Below are 20,629 nucleotides of genomic sequence, written 5' to 3'. Positions count from 1 at the left end.
GACACACCAGCAAACATCACTTTATTACACCGGTTCAGTTATCCAGACTAACCATAAGAGCCATGTAGATGGATGTAGACAAACACAAGTCAGTGTCTTACGTACGAGGTCGAAGCTCCAGAACTGTTACTGGAAAGGGGTACGCTTCACCAGCTGCTTCAGATGTACACGTGTGGCCCTTCGGCGGGGCAGGGAGGAGGGAGGTGCAGCGAGAGACCCCTCCCAGGTGTGCCTGCTACCACCCAGCTCCTGAGACAGCCTCGAGGTGGTTGTAGGGCAGAGATCAGCAGGGCAGCACAGTGATAACCAGCACAGACGGAATGGAGATACACCGACCTGAGCCTCGCTCAGATGGGACTACACAAGCACAACGCACTGGTACGAGCTACCAAACGATCAGTTAACAGTTCTTAGGACTGGTAGAAAGCTGGAAATTAGAACGACTCGGGGTGGAAAGGCATGGAAATAAATACTCGCTCAACTCAGCACCGTCTGCCCGTTTACAAACTTGCCAGCATCTAGCTGCGCAGCCATTTATTCCTCACTACCTCAGAGCAGCAAAAGACTAGGATTTAAAGCAGCCACTGAGCCACAGTACGTTGTACATACTCGAGGAAGATGGATGCTACCTCTCACACTGGTCATCCTCCTCGCTGTCTGCTAAGCGACTGGGGCAGGCCCCAGGGCCCTCAAACTCTGCTTCATTTGTTGAGCTCTTCTGATGCAACCCGTTAATTAATTAATGCTTCATTACTTGAAGAGCGCCCTACTGCTAGCTGTCCATTCTTTAGGGGTGGAAAATATTTGGGTCACCCTGTAAACCTAGAGAAATGCAGGATTTGGTTGTTATTCACGTACAGGACCAAAACCGCTCAGAAACGAGGATGTTTGCTAGCCAGCAGCTCCGCAAGTCTCCTGCCACTTCAGAAGTTTGGGGCTGTGCTCTTTAAATGTTACTGGGGTTGTTTATGTACTTTTCTTCTGGCTAAACACTTCCCTGAAAAATATCCTTTAAGAGCCAGATTAGATCATTGTATCTAAAAAGTGATACGGTTACATCAGTGCCTCAGGGGCCAATGCAAAAGCTTAGAGCCGGGTTTACCAAATTGATGCTTAGTTGTAGCACTTACATTTTGGAATAACGACCTGAAAAAAACGCAGCCCAGGTTTCTAATTTATTTTCCTAGATGCTGAGTCATGAGCAAAAAAAAAAAAATAAAAGCTGTTTAGTTTGGCCTGCAAACCTCCACTACGCACTGCTCAGTGAGGAACAACGCGCGTTCCTCCCGCTTGTTCGTTTTGGCAGGGATGGCAGCATGGTAACAGCTATTTTGTGCGTGATTGCAGAGAACACCTCTTCCAGTTGGACTCAGGAGGGAGATTGCTCAGCCTGGAGCTACCTCGGGAGGAGAAGGGGGCAGCTCTGAAGGTGGCAGAACAGGACATGCCTTGTACAGCAGACACCAAGAATTAAATCCTCTTGGCAAGCAAAGTAAAAGAGCTGAGAATAAGGCAAATAACTTAAGATTGATGGAGTAACTCCCAGTTTTCTGTTTGTAATAGATTTCACTCCATGAAGCAAATGAAAGGCGGGCTGACCTTTCTTATTTAACCCTCTCTTACATTTAAGAGATGACTGAGATTAAAAAAAGTCCTTCTGTCTCCCCAGAGCTGTGACATAACATAAAATTATTGTAAGCTATTCCAGGATATTGAAAGTCAGTTTAGAGAAAGGCAATAACCCCTGCATTACAGGGGCTGTAACAGTAGTGTACTGTATCACATTCTGTGCAAGTTACGCAACTTGTTCACAAGCTTCAGCTTATCTATGTTTTATCTCGCTGCACTTCTGTTAATTGGTGGCTGAACACGTTACACGATCTGACTCCACACCTCAAGGTATTTTCAAGCAGAAGAAACAAAATTCATTTCCTGTGCCAGTATCTGCACACTCCAAAACAAGTGCTCCTAATGCCCAAATGTCAAAATCAAGGTCTCACAGTTTACTGGAAATAGGTCAGCTAGATTCCCTTTGGGCTTTGTTTTAAAGCCCCTTGTCTCCAAACCTTGTTTGCAAGGAAGACATACAACACGCTTGGACGAAGATCCCACCTCGTTGCAATGGTGTTGGTTCTGACTTCCCTCTACACAGACTTTCTCTGACTCTGACTAGGTGTACACGAGGAGAAAGGGCGCGCATGTCAATGCGACATCTTTTCCCCCAAGAGGACTTTCACACGGTGGAAAACTAACAACGAAACAAGTTAGGTAGGATAAGGTTGAAACTGTCCACCAGGCCAACTTGAGCACAACGAGTTCTTTTTAGCCCTTTGTCCGTTGCTCAAAGTTTCCTTTCCCTTAGTTTGTTCCCATTTTGTTCATCCAGTATTGAAGAATGTCCATCACCATTGCTCAAGCACTTGTCCTTTTCATATTTATGTTCTTGCTTCTGTCTTCTTATTTCTTTGTACCTCAAGGTGATGTCACTAAAAAGAAAAACAAACAGATGTATACCAGTGATGTGAATAAACAGTTTCAATATACAATAAAAACAATAAACCAGTTCTGTTCTGAATGCAAGCGCCCTTGGGATAACTTAACCCATCCGAGTATTTTGGCTGGAAATTTCTGAAATTGCTGATGGCCTTAATTCATTTGAGATTTGTGTTTCTTGCTAGTAGTCTGGCTGTTTTCACTTCTTTTCAGAAGCATAACACAACAGCAAGTTCAACAGCAACCTGTTGCACAGGACCTGCTCCACAGATAACACTGTAATTCTTTCAGCCTTGTATTGCTGCTATTTTTTTTTTTTTAAACCTGCACAGAGCAGCATCGAAACCCAAGGGATTTAAGTTGCCTCACTTGTTGCTAACACTAGGACAGCTTGGACAATTGCAGTGCAGTACTGCTCTTGCAGTGAAGCTGTAAACATCTTAGTCTTGTCTAAATCACAGCATTTAAGAGAGCTGTAGTCCCTCTTCAGGAGGCACTGAAGCATACATCTGACATTCAACACGCTGTTGAACAGAAGCCTGGAACAGTCCACCCCTAAGATCCAGACCAGATCTGGACGTAGCACAACCCCTTCTCACCGAATGAAGAAACGCCAGGCTGTCCAGGTGAGCACAAGTATAATCCCCAGGATCCAGCACTGGGTAATGTAGAAAGGAAGCGACAGGGTGAGCGTGTAGGGATCGTACTTTACGACGATCAGGAACTCTGTGGCAGTAATAGCAGCAACCAGCCAGGCCTGCTGACCCAACTTCTTATGGAACTTCCTGCAAAACAAATGCAGAGATAAAACAAAGCCATTACTACCAAACTAAGCATTTGGAGAAATATTCATTCATAAAAAGACAGCTGGGGTAATAATTTCATTTAGCTTTGCACAATTCTCTAAGTCTGGTCTGGATTACACACACACATGCGGGCTGACAACTTCTGCGTTGGTATTAATTTCCTCTCAGAGACCCTGAAAACACTTCAGAAGTTAAACTCCAACATTTCATGATGCAAGGAAGTACCTCTACTTTCAGAGTATTAGTAAATCCAAGTAAAAAATAATTATTCAACCAGCTTGAGATTAGCTGAGGTTCAGGGTAAGGTATGGAGCAGGAGCACTACTCCTAGATTACTCCTGCAAATACCAAGTCACACTGCCATACCTGTATTTAACACCTAGATCATTAATAGCATTCTGAAATTTACTCTTCCCAAGTAGGTGTTCAGTGAGCTGTCACTAATGACCTCTAAAGGGTTTTTAAAAGAAGAAAGCTTAATAACAACAGGGTAAGTCACTGGGAGACACAGGGTGTTCTACTTCTAAGACAAACTTTAAGCAAAAACACGCTTAATATTTAATCCCCAGGGTTTGTTTTTAAGCAGGAGCGGACAAGCAATTTAGAAACTGCACTGTTCTGTACAAGCCTAGCGAAGGAGTGTACTAATCAATCACTACTGCTAGGAATTAAACTGCAGTACAACCAAGACATCTATTTAAAGGCTCTACTGGCAGAACAAGAGATTGGAGATAAGCTATCTCTTGGGCCACCTACTCCTGCATGGGAAATACATAAAAATAAAATACCTATTGACTGCCCTTCAAGAAACGTCAGTATCCTCACCCAGGTTTCTAGCAACAGTCTGACTGTAAGTTGCTTGATCTCAACAAGCTAGATCCTGCATTTCTTGATCCTGTCTGTTAACGTCATTTCTAGACCTGACATTTTTCCCTTTTACTAACCTGTCAGACCAGCTGATTCGTACAGCAGATGTAGCTCTGTTTGGGCAGCACAAGACCTTTTCTCTGCCTAGGGTTGCACTGGCATCCTGCCCACCGCAGCACCACTGGTACATGCACATTTGCTGCCCAACAGCACAGCCAAGTAGGTGACTTCCACTTGGTAGACTAAAGCTTTGTTCTTCTATCACCAACCCTCTGAATCTTGTCTGCAGAGGGACCTTGCCCTCTCACTTATCATAGCGTGTTCTGACAGATTTTCCTACCAGGCCGTTTCTCTTTTGTCCAGCTTACTGCATTACTCCGCTCCTACCGCAGTGTAAGATGCAGAGTGAATCACATCCAGGAGGACCTCAGTGTAAAGTTGCAGAATTACCAGGGCAGGACAAAGGAGATGGGGAGCAAAGTGTTTTAACAACCTTCAGTGGGCTAGGAAGAGAGAAATGGACACGTTAAGATGACCTCTGCAGTACTTCTAAAGCATTGCAGCAACAGGAAATCCTTGCTGGGCCTGTACACTATGGCTTAGGCACTGGCTTAGTAAATGCTGCAATACTCAGCGGCCACGTAAAACCTTGGGGCTGTATTTCCTTCCCAGTTTTGCCACAAAACAGACAAAAGAGAAGCCACCTAACAAATCCCTGGTTAGGATTACCCTTGGAGAGGGGCTGCTCAGCTAATGCTTCTCTCTGTGAGGCAGAGAAACAAGCCTGCCACCTCCAGCTAATATAATGCCCAGCTTGCTCACGTCAGAACAGACCCCCAGGCATCCCCAGTAGTGCCGGGGAGAGGGAGCTGCGACTGCACATTTGCTCCCAACTTCTCTTCCCTTCTTTTCATCTGTTGCCAGCAGCTGCATTGAGAGCAGCCTTCCTTTAACAGGCATTTTGCTCTGCTCGTACACATGGAATACATACTCCATCGAATCCCCTTGGAGTCTCTGTATCTGGAAAAAGATCTAAGCATGGGAAGCAAACAGAGCTTCTCTTCACTCTCCTGTGATGCTTTCCTGAATCTAGGGGAGTCACAGCAAGTCAAGCACACAAAACACACATTTTCTTTAACAAGAGGCCCGAGAGCCATATTTAACACCAATACATAAGTTCAAACTACACAACATTGACCAAATACACTGGAAAAAAATACGATACAGGAAACCAAGTGTGGATTATTGCTGATGCAGATGGGATGAGTGCATTCCACTTTAAAAGATATTCTGCCTAGACCAACTCATGGTGAAAGGACTTCAGAAACTGCTCCAGGTGATTTACCTGAGATCAACAAGGCACAAACAAGCCATAACACATGGACAGATTAAAAAGAAACATCTCTCACTGTGAACTCAAGCTGTTCAGATGACTGGGTCAGCTTTCTGCTTTGCTGATCTGCATCCTGATTTGCCATTTTCTTTCACTAGCTTATGAGAGCACACTGACAGAAGAATCAAGGTAACCCCAACAGAAAGCTGCACAGACCCTAAGGCTGCCAAAGAAGAGAGTTGGTTCTTCTCTCATGAAAGGTTTTAAAGAAAATCCTGTTTATTTTATTTTTTTTTTAATTTGATGAATGAGTTTAAAATTCATGGCCTTAATGCAGACCCCTTGGAAGAGACATGAAGACTAGAAACCAGGAAGGCATGGCAAGGTCAGCTGCTACAGGTCCTCTTACATTATAGCATTTCTGGTCAGGAACATTTCATTAGCCAGTCCTCAAGAACTCCAGAGGCAGAGCATATCAGCTGGAATAGGAGCACAGAATATCTAAGAGTTGGAGAACAACTTCAAGAACCACCTCTCTCTTGGACTATTCCCTTCTAGTTACTTTTTTGTCACCATGCTCAGACCAAGTTCCTGCAAGTAGTCCTACAACTCTCTGCTGATACTAAGAATTGTGAATGAGAAAAAAGTTTTTGTATTTGAACTTCACAACATTTAGTCCAGAAAGTAGAAACGTTAGCTGAAGAGACCTAATCAGTTTATCTCAATCCCATCAGTAACAGACAAGGCATTGTGCCACGATTCTGACGAGGAAGGTCAGTGGAATACTCCAACCTTTGTCCATAAAGTTGTTGAATGACAAAAAATGTTGAACACAACAGGAAGAACCCATCAAGGAACTCCACTAAGTTCCTTGCCTCAAAATGATGTGCAATTGAAAATACACCCAAATGGGGACAGATGATCTCTGCTTGAATGACATGAAATGCATGAAGGAATCAAAATCCAGTTGCAAGAATCTTTACAGAGCAGGTGTCAGGTAAGACCAGATGCTAGGTTCCACCATTTTTCATGAACAATCTGGTGAGGTCAGGTCTGTGGTGCATCAAGCAGAGCCATGAACCTCAGAAGAAAGGGAGTTAATCACCTTACCCACCAAGAGAAACAGACCAGTAGGTGGTGGTGGCAGTGATGAAGACATGCAGTTCAGGATGAGAGTCTCTGCTTGCTTGATGAAGTTCTCCAGCTCATTGAAAGAATGGAAAGAATTAGCAGTGAGGCGCTGGTGACTGATGATTCTCCTAAATTTCAATGTCATGCCATGTGGTTGAACAGAGGGGCAAAGGAGCTGTTTTTTTTCTAACCCAAACAAAAGGACCAGAAGATGGGGGAGTGGTGCTAAGGAGAGGAGCTCACCAGTGAGAGGTAGAGACCTCTTCTTACCTTTGAGTTGGAGGCACGTCCCAAACCAGTAGGTCCGACACCAAAGGCAGGGGCAGCCTGCCACTGCTGAATGTCCTGCAATCCGCCTAAGCACTGTGGGCTGGCCCTTCTTCCCAGCTCTAGGAGTCAAAGCCTTGCAATGGAAACTGATCTTCAGAGAATGGTGGAACCCTAAATTCTGAACACAGACACTTTTTGCGTTGGTCAGTGACAGACAATGAGCACCCCCTGAAGCCAGGCGTTGTCTTAGACTTAAGATGTGGGCTCAGGCAATTTGTGACATTACTACTAAAACTTAAAAGAAAACGCGATTTTGAGAACAAAGCATTCTCTGATCTTACATGGTCTGCAGAAACAAAAGCAGCAAGGACAAATATGATGCTTAAGTAGGAACAGTCTGAAAGTACATGCACTGTTGTGTATAGGTGCACTTTGCCTTCAGTATACTTTACTGCAGGGTCTGCTGATGTGCAAGAGGGTGCCATGAGAGCTTCAGGGGACCAGGAACCAGCTCGAAGACAGGTCAAGAAAAGAAGCACCTTTAAGAAACAGATTTTTTAGTTTGGGCCCTGTTGTCCTTAGAAGGTACTACTAAGGACTATAGTTCCTGGCTATCGATCTGAAAATGGAGTTAAGTACTCCCCTGTCCACAAGCCAGTGGCACTCCAGCTAATTTACACGTTACATGCTCAAAAGAGTGATCATTTATTAAAATCTGAGGTTCAAAACAGTGCACATGGAATGCCCTTAACAGCTGTTCTCCATCCAGATGCAGTGAGAATTTTACTTCCAAACCAAAAGAAAACAAAGCAGATGCTCTGGGGTTAGATCATGTTGTCCCCAGCAAGCTGAGATGGATGCCAACAAGCTGGAGCAAACTGGAGCAAATACAGAATAAAGCAAGTGAAGCTTGACATGGTAATATACACAAGAGGACTGGCTTACGGGTCATCCATGAAGTCGTAGATCTCCCTCATAGCCACACCTCCCACATTAACAAAAAAGACAAGTCGTAACAGGACCAAGTAGTGTTCTGGTGGCATCCAAAGGACAAACTTCAAGTAAAATGTGTTCAGCTCTGCCAATAAAAACTGAGAAAAAGGACATTTTAATTACATTCAGAAGACTTCACTGAATGAAGCCTGGAATCTCCCTGCACCCATGCATGACCACCCCTACCCCCGCCCAATTATTCACTGACTCCACAATGTCCTGTGTTATCACTAAACCCACCATCATCCGCTGCAATAATGACCAAGAACACGCGGTGGGTTGTTTTGTTTTTAGTTTTTGACATCCCCCCCAGTTGCTGAGTGTGTTGGAAGAGGTTGAAAAAAACATGTACATGTTTGTGCATAGCACAGGACACAAAAGAAACCTGGCCAAGCATTGCCTCTATTGTCAAGTTTATCAGGAGTTTGAAGTACCTTCAGAACTACTAATAGCAAATCCTAAAAGCAAAAAGCTTCTCCTTTCAAGTATTTAAAAATCTCACCAAGGGAACCCAAAATGACAAGATGCAGTAGCAATGAATCCCGGTTGGTGTTTTCACTTGCCTTTTTTTGCCCCCCTCCCTTTTTTTTTTTTTTTTTTTTTTTTTAAAAAAACAGTTGTGCAAACACCACTGCCAAAGCCAACTTAGGAGCACTGGTTACACATTTATAGTAAATGTTCTCAAGTGAGCTGCCCTAACAAAGCGATTAAGTGAGCAAGTAGACACAGGTTTCTCACTTCAGAAGAAATCACATTAAAAGGCATTAAGTGTTCCTTAATACAGAAGTATATGCCAATACGTGAAGCTGTTTATAAACTGGAAATCAGCAGCAGCTATGTTTTGCTACAAGAAACATTATTATACCAAAAACTAGTATAAACTCAGTGGAACCTCTCAGCTGCAGAATCTACTCCTGCACCTAAAAATGATTTCTTCAGAGTGCAAAAAAAAATTGGAGTATGCACCCAGTAACCATTAAAGCAAACACAAATGTTATTTATACAGGCACATTCACGTTAATTCTCCCATCAGCTATGGAAACCTCAGCAAGTCTGTTATGCTATGCGAACTGGGCGAATGTTTTACGTAGCAGAAATAGGTGATTTGAAGTTCTTTTCAACTGGGTTTGCAAACTGCCTGATGCATCCCTGCTGCCACTGCTTTATGTTGCTTGCTTCATTGCAGACAGCATATTGCTCCTGCAGCACACTCAATCTGCAACATGATGTTAACATAAAGTGAGACAGAGATGGTGGCTTATGAGCTGTGTGCCACTCAGCAAGCTGGGATAAGGAACTTCACCCCAAAATAAGCCACCACTCAACTTCATATTACACATATTTCAGGATGATTAAATATGCTGTGCTAGCAACTGTTACAAAATACACAGACCAGTTATATCCTGTACCATGACCAGTTATATCCTGTACCGTAGCAGAAGCCAGTTAACGCCCATTGTCTTTGGAATCACTAAAAGTACCACAAAGGGCTTTTTGTTATTAAGTTAAACTTGACAGTTACTGAATTGAAATAAACTCAAGTTGCTCAAAACTGAGCCGACTGACATCCCATGGACACCACAAAGCCCAAAGTCTCCTAACTGAGAAGAGGCAGGAGTGGGGAAAAAGCATTTAAAAATGCCAAATTTTTCCTCCACGTGCTACACCTATGACTGTGAAATGGAAGGTATGAACTCAAGATGATGCTTTCCCACAATGTAGCCACTCAGATGGCTAAATCAAGGAGGCAAACTTCCAATGTATTACAACTGCTGGAGAAACATATTTTATTTTGTCTAAATGGGGTGAGTTTAACTGCACTGGTCAAGCTGGATACCATTAGCAGTGAAACGTCAGAAAAAATAAGAGAGCAGAATTATTTAAGTCTGTATAAAAGCATTATCCAAGGCAAAACTGCAGGCATCAGGAGCCATACTGCCCAGAGCTAACATTCGGCAGCCTGAGATTTTGACCACAGCCCTCTCCAGTTGGAATGTGTTAGCTGCTTGAGGCAGAGAGAAACAAGCCCCTTTTATCCAAGACCGATGTCTTTGGTAGCAACAGTTACTCACTGAATTGTGTAGATCACAGTTTAAATCATTCACATTGCCAATCAGTGATGTTCAGCAAGAAAAAAAGTGTTTATGTAATGAATCTGTAAGACTGTATCAGAGACATGGAAATCTTTTCTGCAGGATTCGGGAGCAATCTCTTCTGGCCTCAACTAAAGAAACCACCAGGCCAGTGTTTCAGCCTAAGTTACCTTCTGCATAGTCAAGTGTTACAAAACATCAAATCAGATGATAGAGAAAAGACAAGACAGAGATGTTTCCTTACTACAAAGATAATGCCACAAACTGCTAGCCATCTGCGTAAGCTGGATGCTGGCTTCCACTCAAATTTAACCCAGCTATACGGGGTGAACTGGAAGACAATTCTCTTCATTTTGCCTCTGAAAGGAAAACAGAGCGCATTGTTATAAGAAAGGGCAGATAAGAGACATCTATCTACATTTCTATTTCAGACATCAATCCATGTATGTGAAATGCCTCCATTTACTGCATTAAAAATCCTACTTAATGGGATTTAACATTTCAAGTTAGCTTTCTTTTAAAGAGAAGCCCCTTATTGGAATATCATTTTAACTTTTAATAGATCACACCCATTGTGAGCAGTTCCTCGGTTCTGCTTTGCTAAGCAAGGAAACACTACAGACAAGAATAATTCCCTACTGGTAGAACACTACAAGGGATTTATTCAATTAAAAGTTTCAGCATCCCGATTACTATGAAGTTTTGATTACTGGGGAACACATTATTTGTGAACAGATCTTTGCTGTGAATGAAAGCCTGATCCTGGACTTAGGTTTCCTGAATCTCCAGTTACAATTTCATTACACAACCTAATTTCCACAAGACACCCTCAGTTCCTAGACATCAGGCAGTGCTCATGACAGACAGGTATGTTTTCTAACAATTTTGTGTGCAAGTTAAATAAAATGATCATATACAAGCTTCCATGCTGTGTAAAGTTATTAGATAACTGAGTCATTTAAACACACATGGATTCTTTAGATCACATTAACAGGATAATCCATCAGCAAGCAAGGTCTTAAAGCAAGGTCCCAAACTTTGTGCGGTGCTACTGCTTGCAGAGTTAACTTTCTACGCCAACTTACTTGTATGTAGGAATGTTCCAAAGTCCTTGCCATTTGTATGTTTTCAAAGAAAGCCAAGAGAGAGTCTTCATCCCACAGTAAATTCCTAATCCATTACATAAGATCACATCCATTATCCACTGAAAGGAGAAAAAACAGCGATGCTGGTGAAGAAACCATAAAGCTTGTAAAAAAGGAAAATACTATAAATACATTTACGTGCAGACACAGTCACAAGGACTGGACATCCCCAGAAGAGTGGTGTATGAACCATCAGGAAAGAGAATCTGAACTGCCCAGGTCTGCTACAGCCAACAGCTGTAAAATACTTGTGCTTTAACTCCTCTGTTGCTGTATTCCTTCTGCTACAGAATAGATCTCTTCCTATTTACTATTCATCTCTGCTCTGTTAAGCGGTAACTTGAAACACAGCAAAATAAGTCTGAATGTGTTCCTAACATGCTGTCTAGACTTCAGACTGCCTCCTAAAGAAATGACTTATCTCCAGGATGTGAAATTAAACTTGTGATTTCTCCTCATGCTCTGCCTTACTCTCCCATTCTGGAGACAGAGCTCTCGAGCTGAGAAAAAAACTGGCTGTCCTCTTCATTTGAAGAAGGAGAGCGCAGTGTTCATTTCATTAGAAGTTTATTGAAGGCAAAATGCCTTTGCTTGATGTCTTTATGCAAACTGCATTTATTTTCATAAACAGAACCACATAGCAAATCATCACAAGCTTGGGAAAGAACCTGGACTGTACAAGCTGAAATAATGTAAGAACCAGAGCTGTGTGCCCTGAACGTAGACAGTTTTGATTGCTCCTGTAGCCAATTTACATTTCACAGGAATAGGAAAAATATATAATAGAAAATAAAGTATGACACTTTAAGCTACAGAGCTTACTTTTTCCGTAGAGAAACTAGATAATAGCAGTTAGCCCCTCTGGCTTTAAAAAACACACACAAGCAGTGTTTTAGGACAAGAATGGTTATACACTACAAAGTATAAAAACCATAACGCTTTTCAGTAAGGCCAAACCTTTCTCTTTCCAAGCAGCTTTTTATATACCATATCAGGACTTCTAAACACAGCAATATTGACTCTCTTCAGAAAACAGTAAAGATAGGTCTACGCTGAAGGAAGAGCTGGACGTAAATTGCACTGAGCCTGTTTTCTTAACAGACAAGAAAAATTGCCACGTGAAACTCTACACACAAAGTTTTGCCTCTCTCTTAATTTTGGACTCTGTGGTTTGTTGCATCATCAAATATTTCAAAACGCTCAGCTAAAGCCTTAGTCTCTCTCTGGTGTGGAATGAATCACAACAAGTATTTAACCACACAAAATAAAAGTTACCATTCCACAGAGAAGTCTGAAAATCTTCAAAGTTATACAAACTGTGACAAACATATAACAAGCTCAATATGGAGACATGCCAAAGCTCCTGAGCTGCAGTGGCCATACATACATTTGTGGTCGTGCACATCATGTAATTTGGTTTTCACAATTTCCTGCCCCCTCCCTTTAAAATATATACCTCAGTTTAGACACAAGATTTATGCAGTACGTACGTGATCCCACCAACATTCACTGAAGTTTGGAAGCTGGTGCTCCAGACTGTACTCCAGAAATTCAAACATCACACTGATGATCATACACATCCACCAGTCTCGAATCATCAGTGTCTGTAACAAGGGAGAGAAATCTTTCAAATATCAACAACAGCAATTGTACAACATACTAAAGTCATTACAAAAATAAATATTTGCACACTGTACTGAGCAGTACCAGATACCACTTACACTGATGTCTTTCAGAAATCTAAAAGAACTCCAGAAATACTGCAAAGACACTGCTTAGATTTACAGTTTTGCTACTGTGTACGGACAAATTATGTTATTTTCTAATTTCAAAACTCATCACTTAGGGAATATGAGGATTTAGATACGGATTATCAAGCATTAGTCTAAAAAGATGATCTAAATGACTCCAGAGTAAACGAGGCCCCCAGTAATTTCTGATGAATGAGGCACATTCGTTTCCAGTATTGTTGTTCTGGTGCTTCACAAGGTAACTTAAGAATCTGGTACTCAAAACAGGGGGAACAGGAAAACAACAACAAACACACACCACATGCTCCTTGCTGTTTATGAAGACAACACACCCAACTTCCAGCTTTTTATAGAAAAATATGTTAACTGACAAATAAGAATTATAGCTGCCAGCTTCCTTCTGGCTTAGCGGCAGAGAAATGAACACCTCGTGGGGCATGCTGAGCTCTCCAGATCAGCCTGCAGGCTGACAAGTTGACATATCATCTCAAGCATTTCTGCAGAAACGTTCTCCCAAGTCATTTTAATCAAAACTAGCTTTCTTCCAGACCAAGACAGATAATAGCTTGAATGAGCAGACAGGCAGCTTGAATTATATCCCAGACAAGTTCTTCAGGAATGTGTTACTACTCCCTTATGTCTTTTAATCATGTTCTGCCTATTTAGGCATTTGTTCTCAGAATGACATTATTGGTACAAATACAGATTGTAATTGAAACGTTATTTTGATATTTAAGCTTTTAATGGAATTCTCTCAGACGAAAGAGATCCAAGTTTCTCCATATTTACAATTTTGTATACTAACAGAACAAGCCATAGACACATTGATCTGAAGTCAAAGTCTCCCCGTGCCTACCATTCTCATCTTTTGGTTATGGGAGAAAAACAAACAAACAAAAAGAGCAATACATCTGCACTTCTGAAGATGAAAAACAACACAGCAGTTATAACTTATTTTTAAAGTAGACTGAGTTTTTTTCAGCTTATTATTTCTGGTGGTCTCGTAGATTGGAACAAAAGCTAACAAAAACAGACAAAAAAAGAGGAGGTCTGCACTTGCACAATTGTGTTTTTTTAAAAGTAATATTTAGACCAAAGTGTTCAGTAAAAGATGGGCTGAATGTGTTCTGCCAGAGACAAGCACAAACAAGCACAAACTTAATTTCTTTGACAGTTGGTTACTTTATAGTAAATGTCAACAAGAACTAAAACAGCACCTACCCACTTAAAATTGAAATTCCTGATTTGGAAGCCACTGGGAAAAGCCTGTCTTGGAATAATCCTAGCGTATCACCATGCATCTATTTTGGATAACAATAAACTTTTGCTGCCTTTTCTGAATATGGTCTTCTTCCCCACACTCTACATTCAAAGGTCATTCAAAGATTTATCTTGCTACAGAAGTAAAGGATTTTACTTTCATTGATCTCACCTCAGAATGAATTATAGCGAAGGAAGGAGCTTGTCAATGTAATGTTACTTTGGAAAGAAATGAGATGACTGAACAGGAAAAAAAGCCTTTCATGTTTTACAAACACAGTCTAGTTCACAGATGACTGCCTAATATAATTGATCATTAAGACTGGCATCACTGAAACAGAAGCAGCCAAGCTATGAAAGAAGAACAGTACTGTAAGAGAAATGTAACAGAAGGCTCATTCTTACTTTCAGGTACCAGCCAAAAAAGTGAGCAGGAACAAATCCATCCAGCTTGTCCTACAAACCAAGAAGAGAGTGTAGGTCACTTTGTACTATAAACAATTACTCAAGCTAATTGTAAGCTTCAATTACTTTGAAGCTTACATTTTTCCAGGAAAAGATGCAGCAATAAACTTCAGTTGTTCCACATTCTAGACGCATTTTAAGAGATTCTTTGTTCTCAAGTACAGTGAACATACAAGAAACCTTTAAAGCAAAGTCAGGAAGCTTCAAGGGCAGAAACTGGGATCAGGTTTACTGATAAAGTAGAAACTACCTTCTTAATGCAAAATGTCATGTTCTTTGCCTTCCAAGGGGAAGGAACGATGCATTCAAACCAGACATAATACAGAAAATGCATTTCTTCACCATACCCCAATCTTGTATCTAGGAAAGCTTCTTACACCTTACCATTCCTGACAACAAAAAGCATGGGCAAAGAGTGGCTCTCCTCCACCTACTGCCAGTGGAACACTAGGAGAGGAAAGCTATTATTGCTCTCAGTTATTATGCTTCCTGTTGCACTGAAGACTTATATGGTAGACCCAAAGAATTTAGTGCTCTGCAGTTGTGGAGTTGAAAGCAATCACAATTCCACTGCCCTTGATTTTCGAGTCCTCTGGTAGCCAGCAAGAAACAATAACCTGCCGGTTTGTGGTATACAGAAAAGTCCAACTTAGGGGTTGCCTACAACATGCAACTTTTGAACTTTGTGCCTCAAAGTGACTGGGATTAGAAGATTCCTTAGGCACGCTAATAAATCCAGACTCTTAGGGGAAACAGGTTTTCATCAGTAATCTGAGAAACAAGGATTGTTCAAGTTTACCCCCTTTCTTGGGCAGTGTAATTAAGATACAAAGAAGCACATCTCCATCTGCCAGGGAAGTGCAAGGAAGAGAAACAGAGAAGCTTGAATCAGTCATGACCTGCTTTCTGATTCAGCGCTCAGAAAGACTGAGGACTGCACTTTCAAGTTTTTAATTAAGCAACCGTTACCAAAAAAAAAAGTCAGACCCACTAGCAAATAACTTTGTTTCTTACCCAGATGTTGTGAAACGGATCTGTTTCATTGCCAGGATCATAAATAAGGCAGTTGCCACCGTAGTCTCTTTCTGGCAAAGGAACACCTAAATTTGGATCGATGTACTTCATAAATTGTCTCCCATCTTGTACAGTCTGCAAAAGGAACACAAAACCCAGGTTTTCCTCTTAGTAAGTGCTAATGGACAGAAAAATACAAGGATAACTTATATCAACAGCCTATCTTCAAATGGGTGTTTTTTAACATGTTGCAAAACAATTTTTAAAATACATCTAGACCTCGGAGCATCACATAGCACACACACCTGAGTTTCCAGACCTCTAATGCCTAGTACTGCAGACAGAAATGACTAAAATATGAACTTAAGATTTCTTAAATATATAAAAAAAAATAACAGATCTTTAACTCAAGTTTCCTAAGCTACTCCTCTATGCCCCCCCTCCCCTAAAAGCTTAGTACTTGAACTGATACACAATTCATCCTTCTTCTTTCTGATCCTTTTGCCCTTCCTCTCTTCATGAGGGTAAACAAAAAGCAGTCAGCAAACAAGGAAAGGTTCATTTAATGTCTGCATCTCCTACACTAGTGGCCTCCTGGTTTCCTAGGATGGGAAAGATACAGCTGCTGGAAACGCAGCTCCAACAAAATACAGCACATACAAGCATCAGTAGATGGAGCATGCAGATCACATGCTCTGGTAGCAGGATTTGTCTTGCATGTGTGCTCAGCTCACTTCAGCTACAGAAAATTGAGACCTGCACCAAGTTTCATGGCTGAAAAGAATTAGCACTGCCTGTTGAATAAACAGCCATTTTCAATAGCGTCCCACTAGCAGCTCAGGTAATAAACCCTGAAGCAAACTGCAAGGAGAAGAATTACCCAACTATTTGTTATAGAAGGTGACCACGACCTGAACTAATTTACTGGTCACTCACACAAACATTTACTGAATGGGCATTTCCCAATGAAATTGATCACTGCTGTGGTCAATGTTTTACAGCAGAATCATCAATGACAGACAGGCGAATGAGCTAGCAGATATTAAAAAACTGAGCAACACCAAGATTAGTTAGTAACAATAATGAAGTTATAGAATGAAACCAATAAATTCAGATTAACTGTAAGACAAGTTTCAACTATGAGCGAACTTGTATTTACTCTTCAAGTAGTTTAGTCACTGACTGACTCTGCAGAATTTTAACCTTACTTAAACCTGCGCAGAAGTCATAATGTATTTTTAGTAAGGAGCTGGGCACCAGCTAGTGAGTGTCCTTAACAACTACAAGGCTGGTAACGCAACATACTGCCAGAGGAAAGCAAAGCAGTTCTAGGCTTTCCTTTGAGAATTCAGAACTCCAACAGTGCTATCAAATAAAAATGAAACACATTATTCAGTTTGGTTGCAGCTAGTCATGAGTATCATTTACAAGGATGCCTGGAAAAAATAGAGGGTGACATGAAACAAACAGTAAGAGCATAAGAATAAATTGGAACTGAATTCCTCAGTGGTGAGGAATAACAACAAAAAAGGCAAGACAGACCTGTTCATGCTTGTGAAAGGGTCAGAACTCCACTCCCTCCAAGCAGGACAGGCAGCCTGAAAGAAACCCTAATGAGACATTAGGGCCCTGCGTAAGGGTTTACACTGAACCCCCAAGTTATGCCAACAGGACAGAAAAAACATCTTGTTCTTTACTGACCTACTGCGGACACATTCCAGCTGCCCACTGACACAACAAGCCAGCCAAAAACCAAACCATACCAAAAAACCCACACCAGACTTTTTCACTCCTAAAAAGAACTTGGCATCGACTTTTGAGAAGACTCCAGGAAGGTCAAGAAGAACAAGAAATGCTGAAGCCAAAGGAAGTATTTGATTAACCAGAAAGGGTCTGATCAATATCAAGAACTTGTTTGCAAAGCACATGTCCTACTCCAACACGAAGGCAGCTAACAGGTTGTGACCCTTCTGAATTCTAGTCCCACTTCTTAAAGCTCTTTGGCCTCTAGAGGCAAAACATTGTATTTTAAAATATGTTCCTCATCATCTTCTTATCTAAAATGATCAGTTTAATGTTACTTGATGAGTACACAATGGTATTCCGCAACCCTATTAAGATGCAGAGCACCAAATGCTACTGGGATGTTGGGACATCAGCAGGAAGGTACTGGTTGAAAAAGATCCACTGGCAACTCCAAAGCTTAACACCAAAACGCAGCCAAGGTCTGGCAGAGCAGAATGTTTAACTCCCATTGTCCAGTATCTCTACATTTGCTGTGGCTTCAAGTTATACTGCTGCCTGTGGAGATGACTACAACTGAATTGTGTAACTGAGGAGAGGGTAAGTCTCCTTCAAAACATAGAGCTTTTTTTTTCTTTTTTCTTTTTTCTTTTTTTTTAAAAAAAGTATTTCAAGATATTAAACAAGATGAATTCACTCCGCAATCTGTAGGGTCTAAGAAACTAACAGCTGCTATGCAACTTCATCAGTGCAATCAAATCCAGCAAAGCAGAGACTAGATGTCAGAAGCACTAACTCCTGGTCATCTGATGTAACCAAGAATACTGACTTTTTTATTAACTCATTTAAGATCACTTCACTGTGGTGTCTAACCTGGGCTGAGGTTAACTGGAGATCAGGAGAGACAACAGGGTGAAATATTTTGAGAATATAATTAAGTTTTCTTCAACCTAGAAGTCTCATTAAATAAAGCAATGAACACAAGAATGAAGTAGAGCACCTTCTGCAATCAGTGAGGATCCCCAAAAAAAACAACACAAATGATTTTACACCCATGTTAGACATCTAGCTACTAAACAGCAGTTTAAGGTACTTACCTGGAACAGTATAAAGATGAGGAAGAGTTCATACACAACGCTGACACACAGCCAGAACCTCCAGTAAGCTACAGAAACAGACAAACAGGATGTCAGCAAAAGCTTCAAGAATTGTTGTCAATTATGCATCTGTTGCAACTTCACTAAACATTTCAAGAAGAGATGCTCTCACCAAGATATTATAAAACTCAGTATTCAAAGTATTTGCTATCCTTCCTGAAGGGTAAAGCCAGAAAGGCTCGTTCAACTACCAGAAAGGCTGCTATGCAAATATGCCAGAATGACTGTGGCAATGACCAGGATCAACAAAAATGCTTCACCCTGATGAACTAAATATTTAAGAAGTAGAAGGAATATTTGCCACTTACAATGCTTTCTAGCAGTCCTTGGAATGGAGCTGTATCCATCCTGAACTGATCTTATTTCTTCCTCCACAACGTCACATAACCTGATTTGCCCAGCTTTGGTTTTCCTAGCATTATTGTGGCTAAGCAGCTTGGCCAACTTCTACCTATTTATTGCTAAAACGGACAAAAGTAACAACAGCAGGGGGGACACCTCTGCTTTTGTTTGTAAGCCCATCTTCTTCTCTGAAGATAAGTTTTTTTCCTTGATGGGCAGGAAGCATTTCAAAAATACCAAAAGATGTTCTCACTTTTACTGGAAATTCAATACAAAAAGAAGTATGAAAGGCTCAGCAGGTGCTAGATGCAAGACCGATGAAATCATCTGATGCTCTCCATAATAAGAAACGTCAGGCAAAACTCATCTGTTTCAGAACCTGCTGTCATTTTTCACCCTCACAAGATGTGTGATTCCAGCTCTTCTCAAACTGAAGCAACACCTGAAGCTAAAGGGTACATAAATTAAATTGTTTGTGCACTTTCTGCTCTGTCATTGTCACCTCTGTTCTGCTGTAAGACTCACTCCCCACGTAATAGGCTCTCTGACTGTCTTGGATACCAGCTTTGTGGTCCATGGGCTGCATTCATGCCCTTAATTCATCCTACTCCAACCACAAGTCTGCTTTGGCCTCCATTCCGTACAGTCATTTCTGGGCTCTTTTGTTAACTCCTACAAGGGAGGAAGCAGGTTAATGCAGAACCAGCATGTGTGCAGACAGAGCACTCCAGCATTTTTTCCTAATCGCATACAAAAATTTATCCAAGGTAGTTCAGCAAAACTTGACTCATTCTAAGTGGATATTTAAATCTCGCAGTAACATCACGTACTAATCACTTAGGAATGATTTTAATAGACTTTCCTTCAGGTGTTTCCTGTTTACACTTACAAAACCAAGCTCTCCTTCCATGGCTACATAGAGGTGATGGTTACAATTGGACTGGGGCAAAGAGGAATCAAAACAGTCATTGGTAAGGTTGAGCAGAGACAGCAAGCAATTCCACCTCCATGTTCATGGTTCACCATGAAATAAATAAAATAAAAAAAAAACAAACAAGCACCTTCAGGCACAATTTGGGCATTTCTCTCTATTAACTCCAAGGGGACTTAGATATGTTAATGCTTCATAGTCAGGACCACGACATAAATAATGCAAGAACTCAACATCAAGTATAGGCTTGCAAATTTGTTTATCAGCTCAGAACCTCAAATCATCTAGCTGTGGTGTGGCAGGACTTTTTATAGGCTTGTTTGCCCCGAAACAAAAATAAATGTCATCGTTGCCCTGTTGAATCATAAGTAGCAAAAAAAAATTAAAAAATGTATATATACATTTTAAAAAGAAGCCTCTTATCTGACAGCCTGCTAAAGACACAATCATTAAAATAGATTGAAATGTGAGAAGGCGTGACCTTTTTTCAGCAAAACTGCTGAATTTAAATTAATCAAAATGGCTTACTTTATACTTCCAGAGGAAAAAAGGAAAAAAAAAAAAAGAAAAAGAAAAGAAAAAAGCAGGCATGGATAGCAGAAAGTTTAGGACTCTGCAACAGATTTCACTGGAAATCATGAATTTTTAAGATTTTTACTTGAAATTCACAAACATAATTGTACTTATTTAATTACGCAATAATATGAAGCCTTTTCCTAGGTGTCAGTTAAAAAAACAACAATACAAAACCAACTCTAGCATATGCTATGAGGTGTTTTATGACTTTTTTTGTCCCTTGGTCACCTTAAGAGAAGCAAAAGCAGAGTTCAGCCTG

The 20,629-nt window shown here is 41.0% G+C and overlaps 1 protein-coding gene across 3 annotated transcripts in view; it reads right to left on the bottom strand.

The window, feature by feature from the left end:
- Nucleotides 1-20,629, bottom strand: part of PTDSS2 (phosphatidylserine synthase 2) — a 39,814-nt gene continuing 19,185 nt past the window's right edge. For all 3 annotated transcript variants that reach the window (XM_084287786.1, XM_084287787.1, XM_084287788.1), the window contains exons 4-12: nucleotides 18,462-18,529; nucleotides 15,622-15,756; nucleotides 14,548-14,598; nucleotides 12,622-12,735; nucleotides 11,072-11,190; nucleotides 10,231-10,345; nucleotides 7,846-7,991; nucleotides 3,093-3,278; nucleotides 1-2,486 (exon numbers count right to left, since the gene is read on the bottom strand). In XM_084287786.1, the coding sequence (XP_084143912.1) occupies nucleotides 2,342-2,486; nucleotides 3,093-3,278; nucleotides 7,846-7,991; nucleotides 10,231-10,345; nucleotides 11,072-11,190; nucleotides 12,622-12,735; nucleotides 14,548-14,598; nucleotides 15,622-15,756; nucleotides 18,462-18,529 (1,079 nt within the window). In that variant the 3' untranslated portion in view covers nucleotides 1-2,341. The remainder of the gene's footprint in view (nucleotides 2,487-3,092; nucleotides 3,279-7,845; nucleotides 7,992-10,230; nucleotides 10,346-11,071; nucleotides 11,191-12,621; nucleotides 12,736-14,547; nucleotides 14,599-15,621; nucleotides 15,757-18,461; nucleotides 18,530-20,629) is intronic.

Source organism: Netta rufina (assembly GCF_964035555.1).
Source record: "Netta rufina genome assembly, chromosome: 5".
NCBI classification, from domain to species: domain Eukaryota; kingdom Metazoa; phylum Chordata; class Aves; order Anseriformes; family Anatidae; genus Netta; species Netta rufina.
This window is presented reverse-complemented; position numbering and strand designations above follow the sequence as displayed.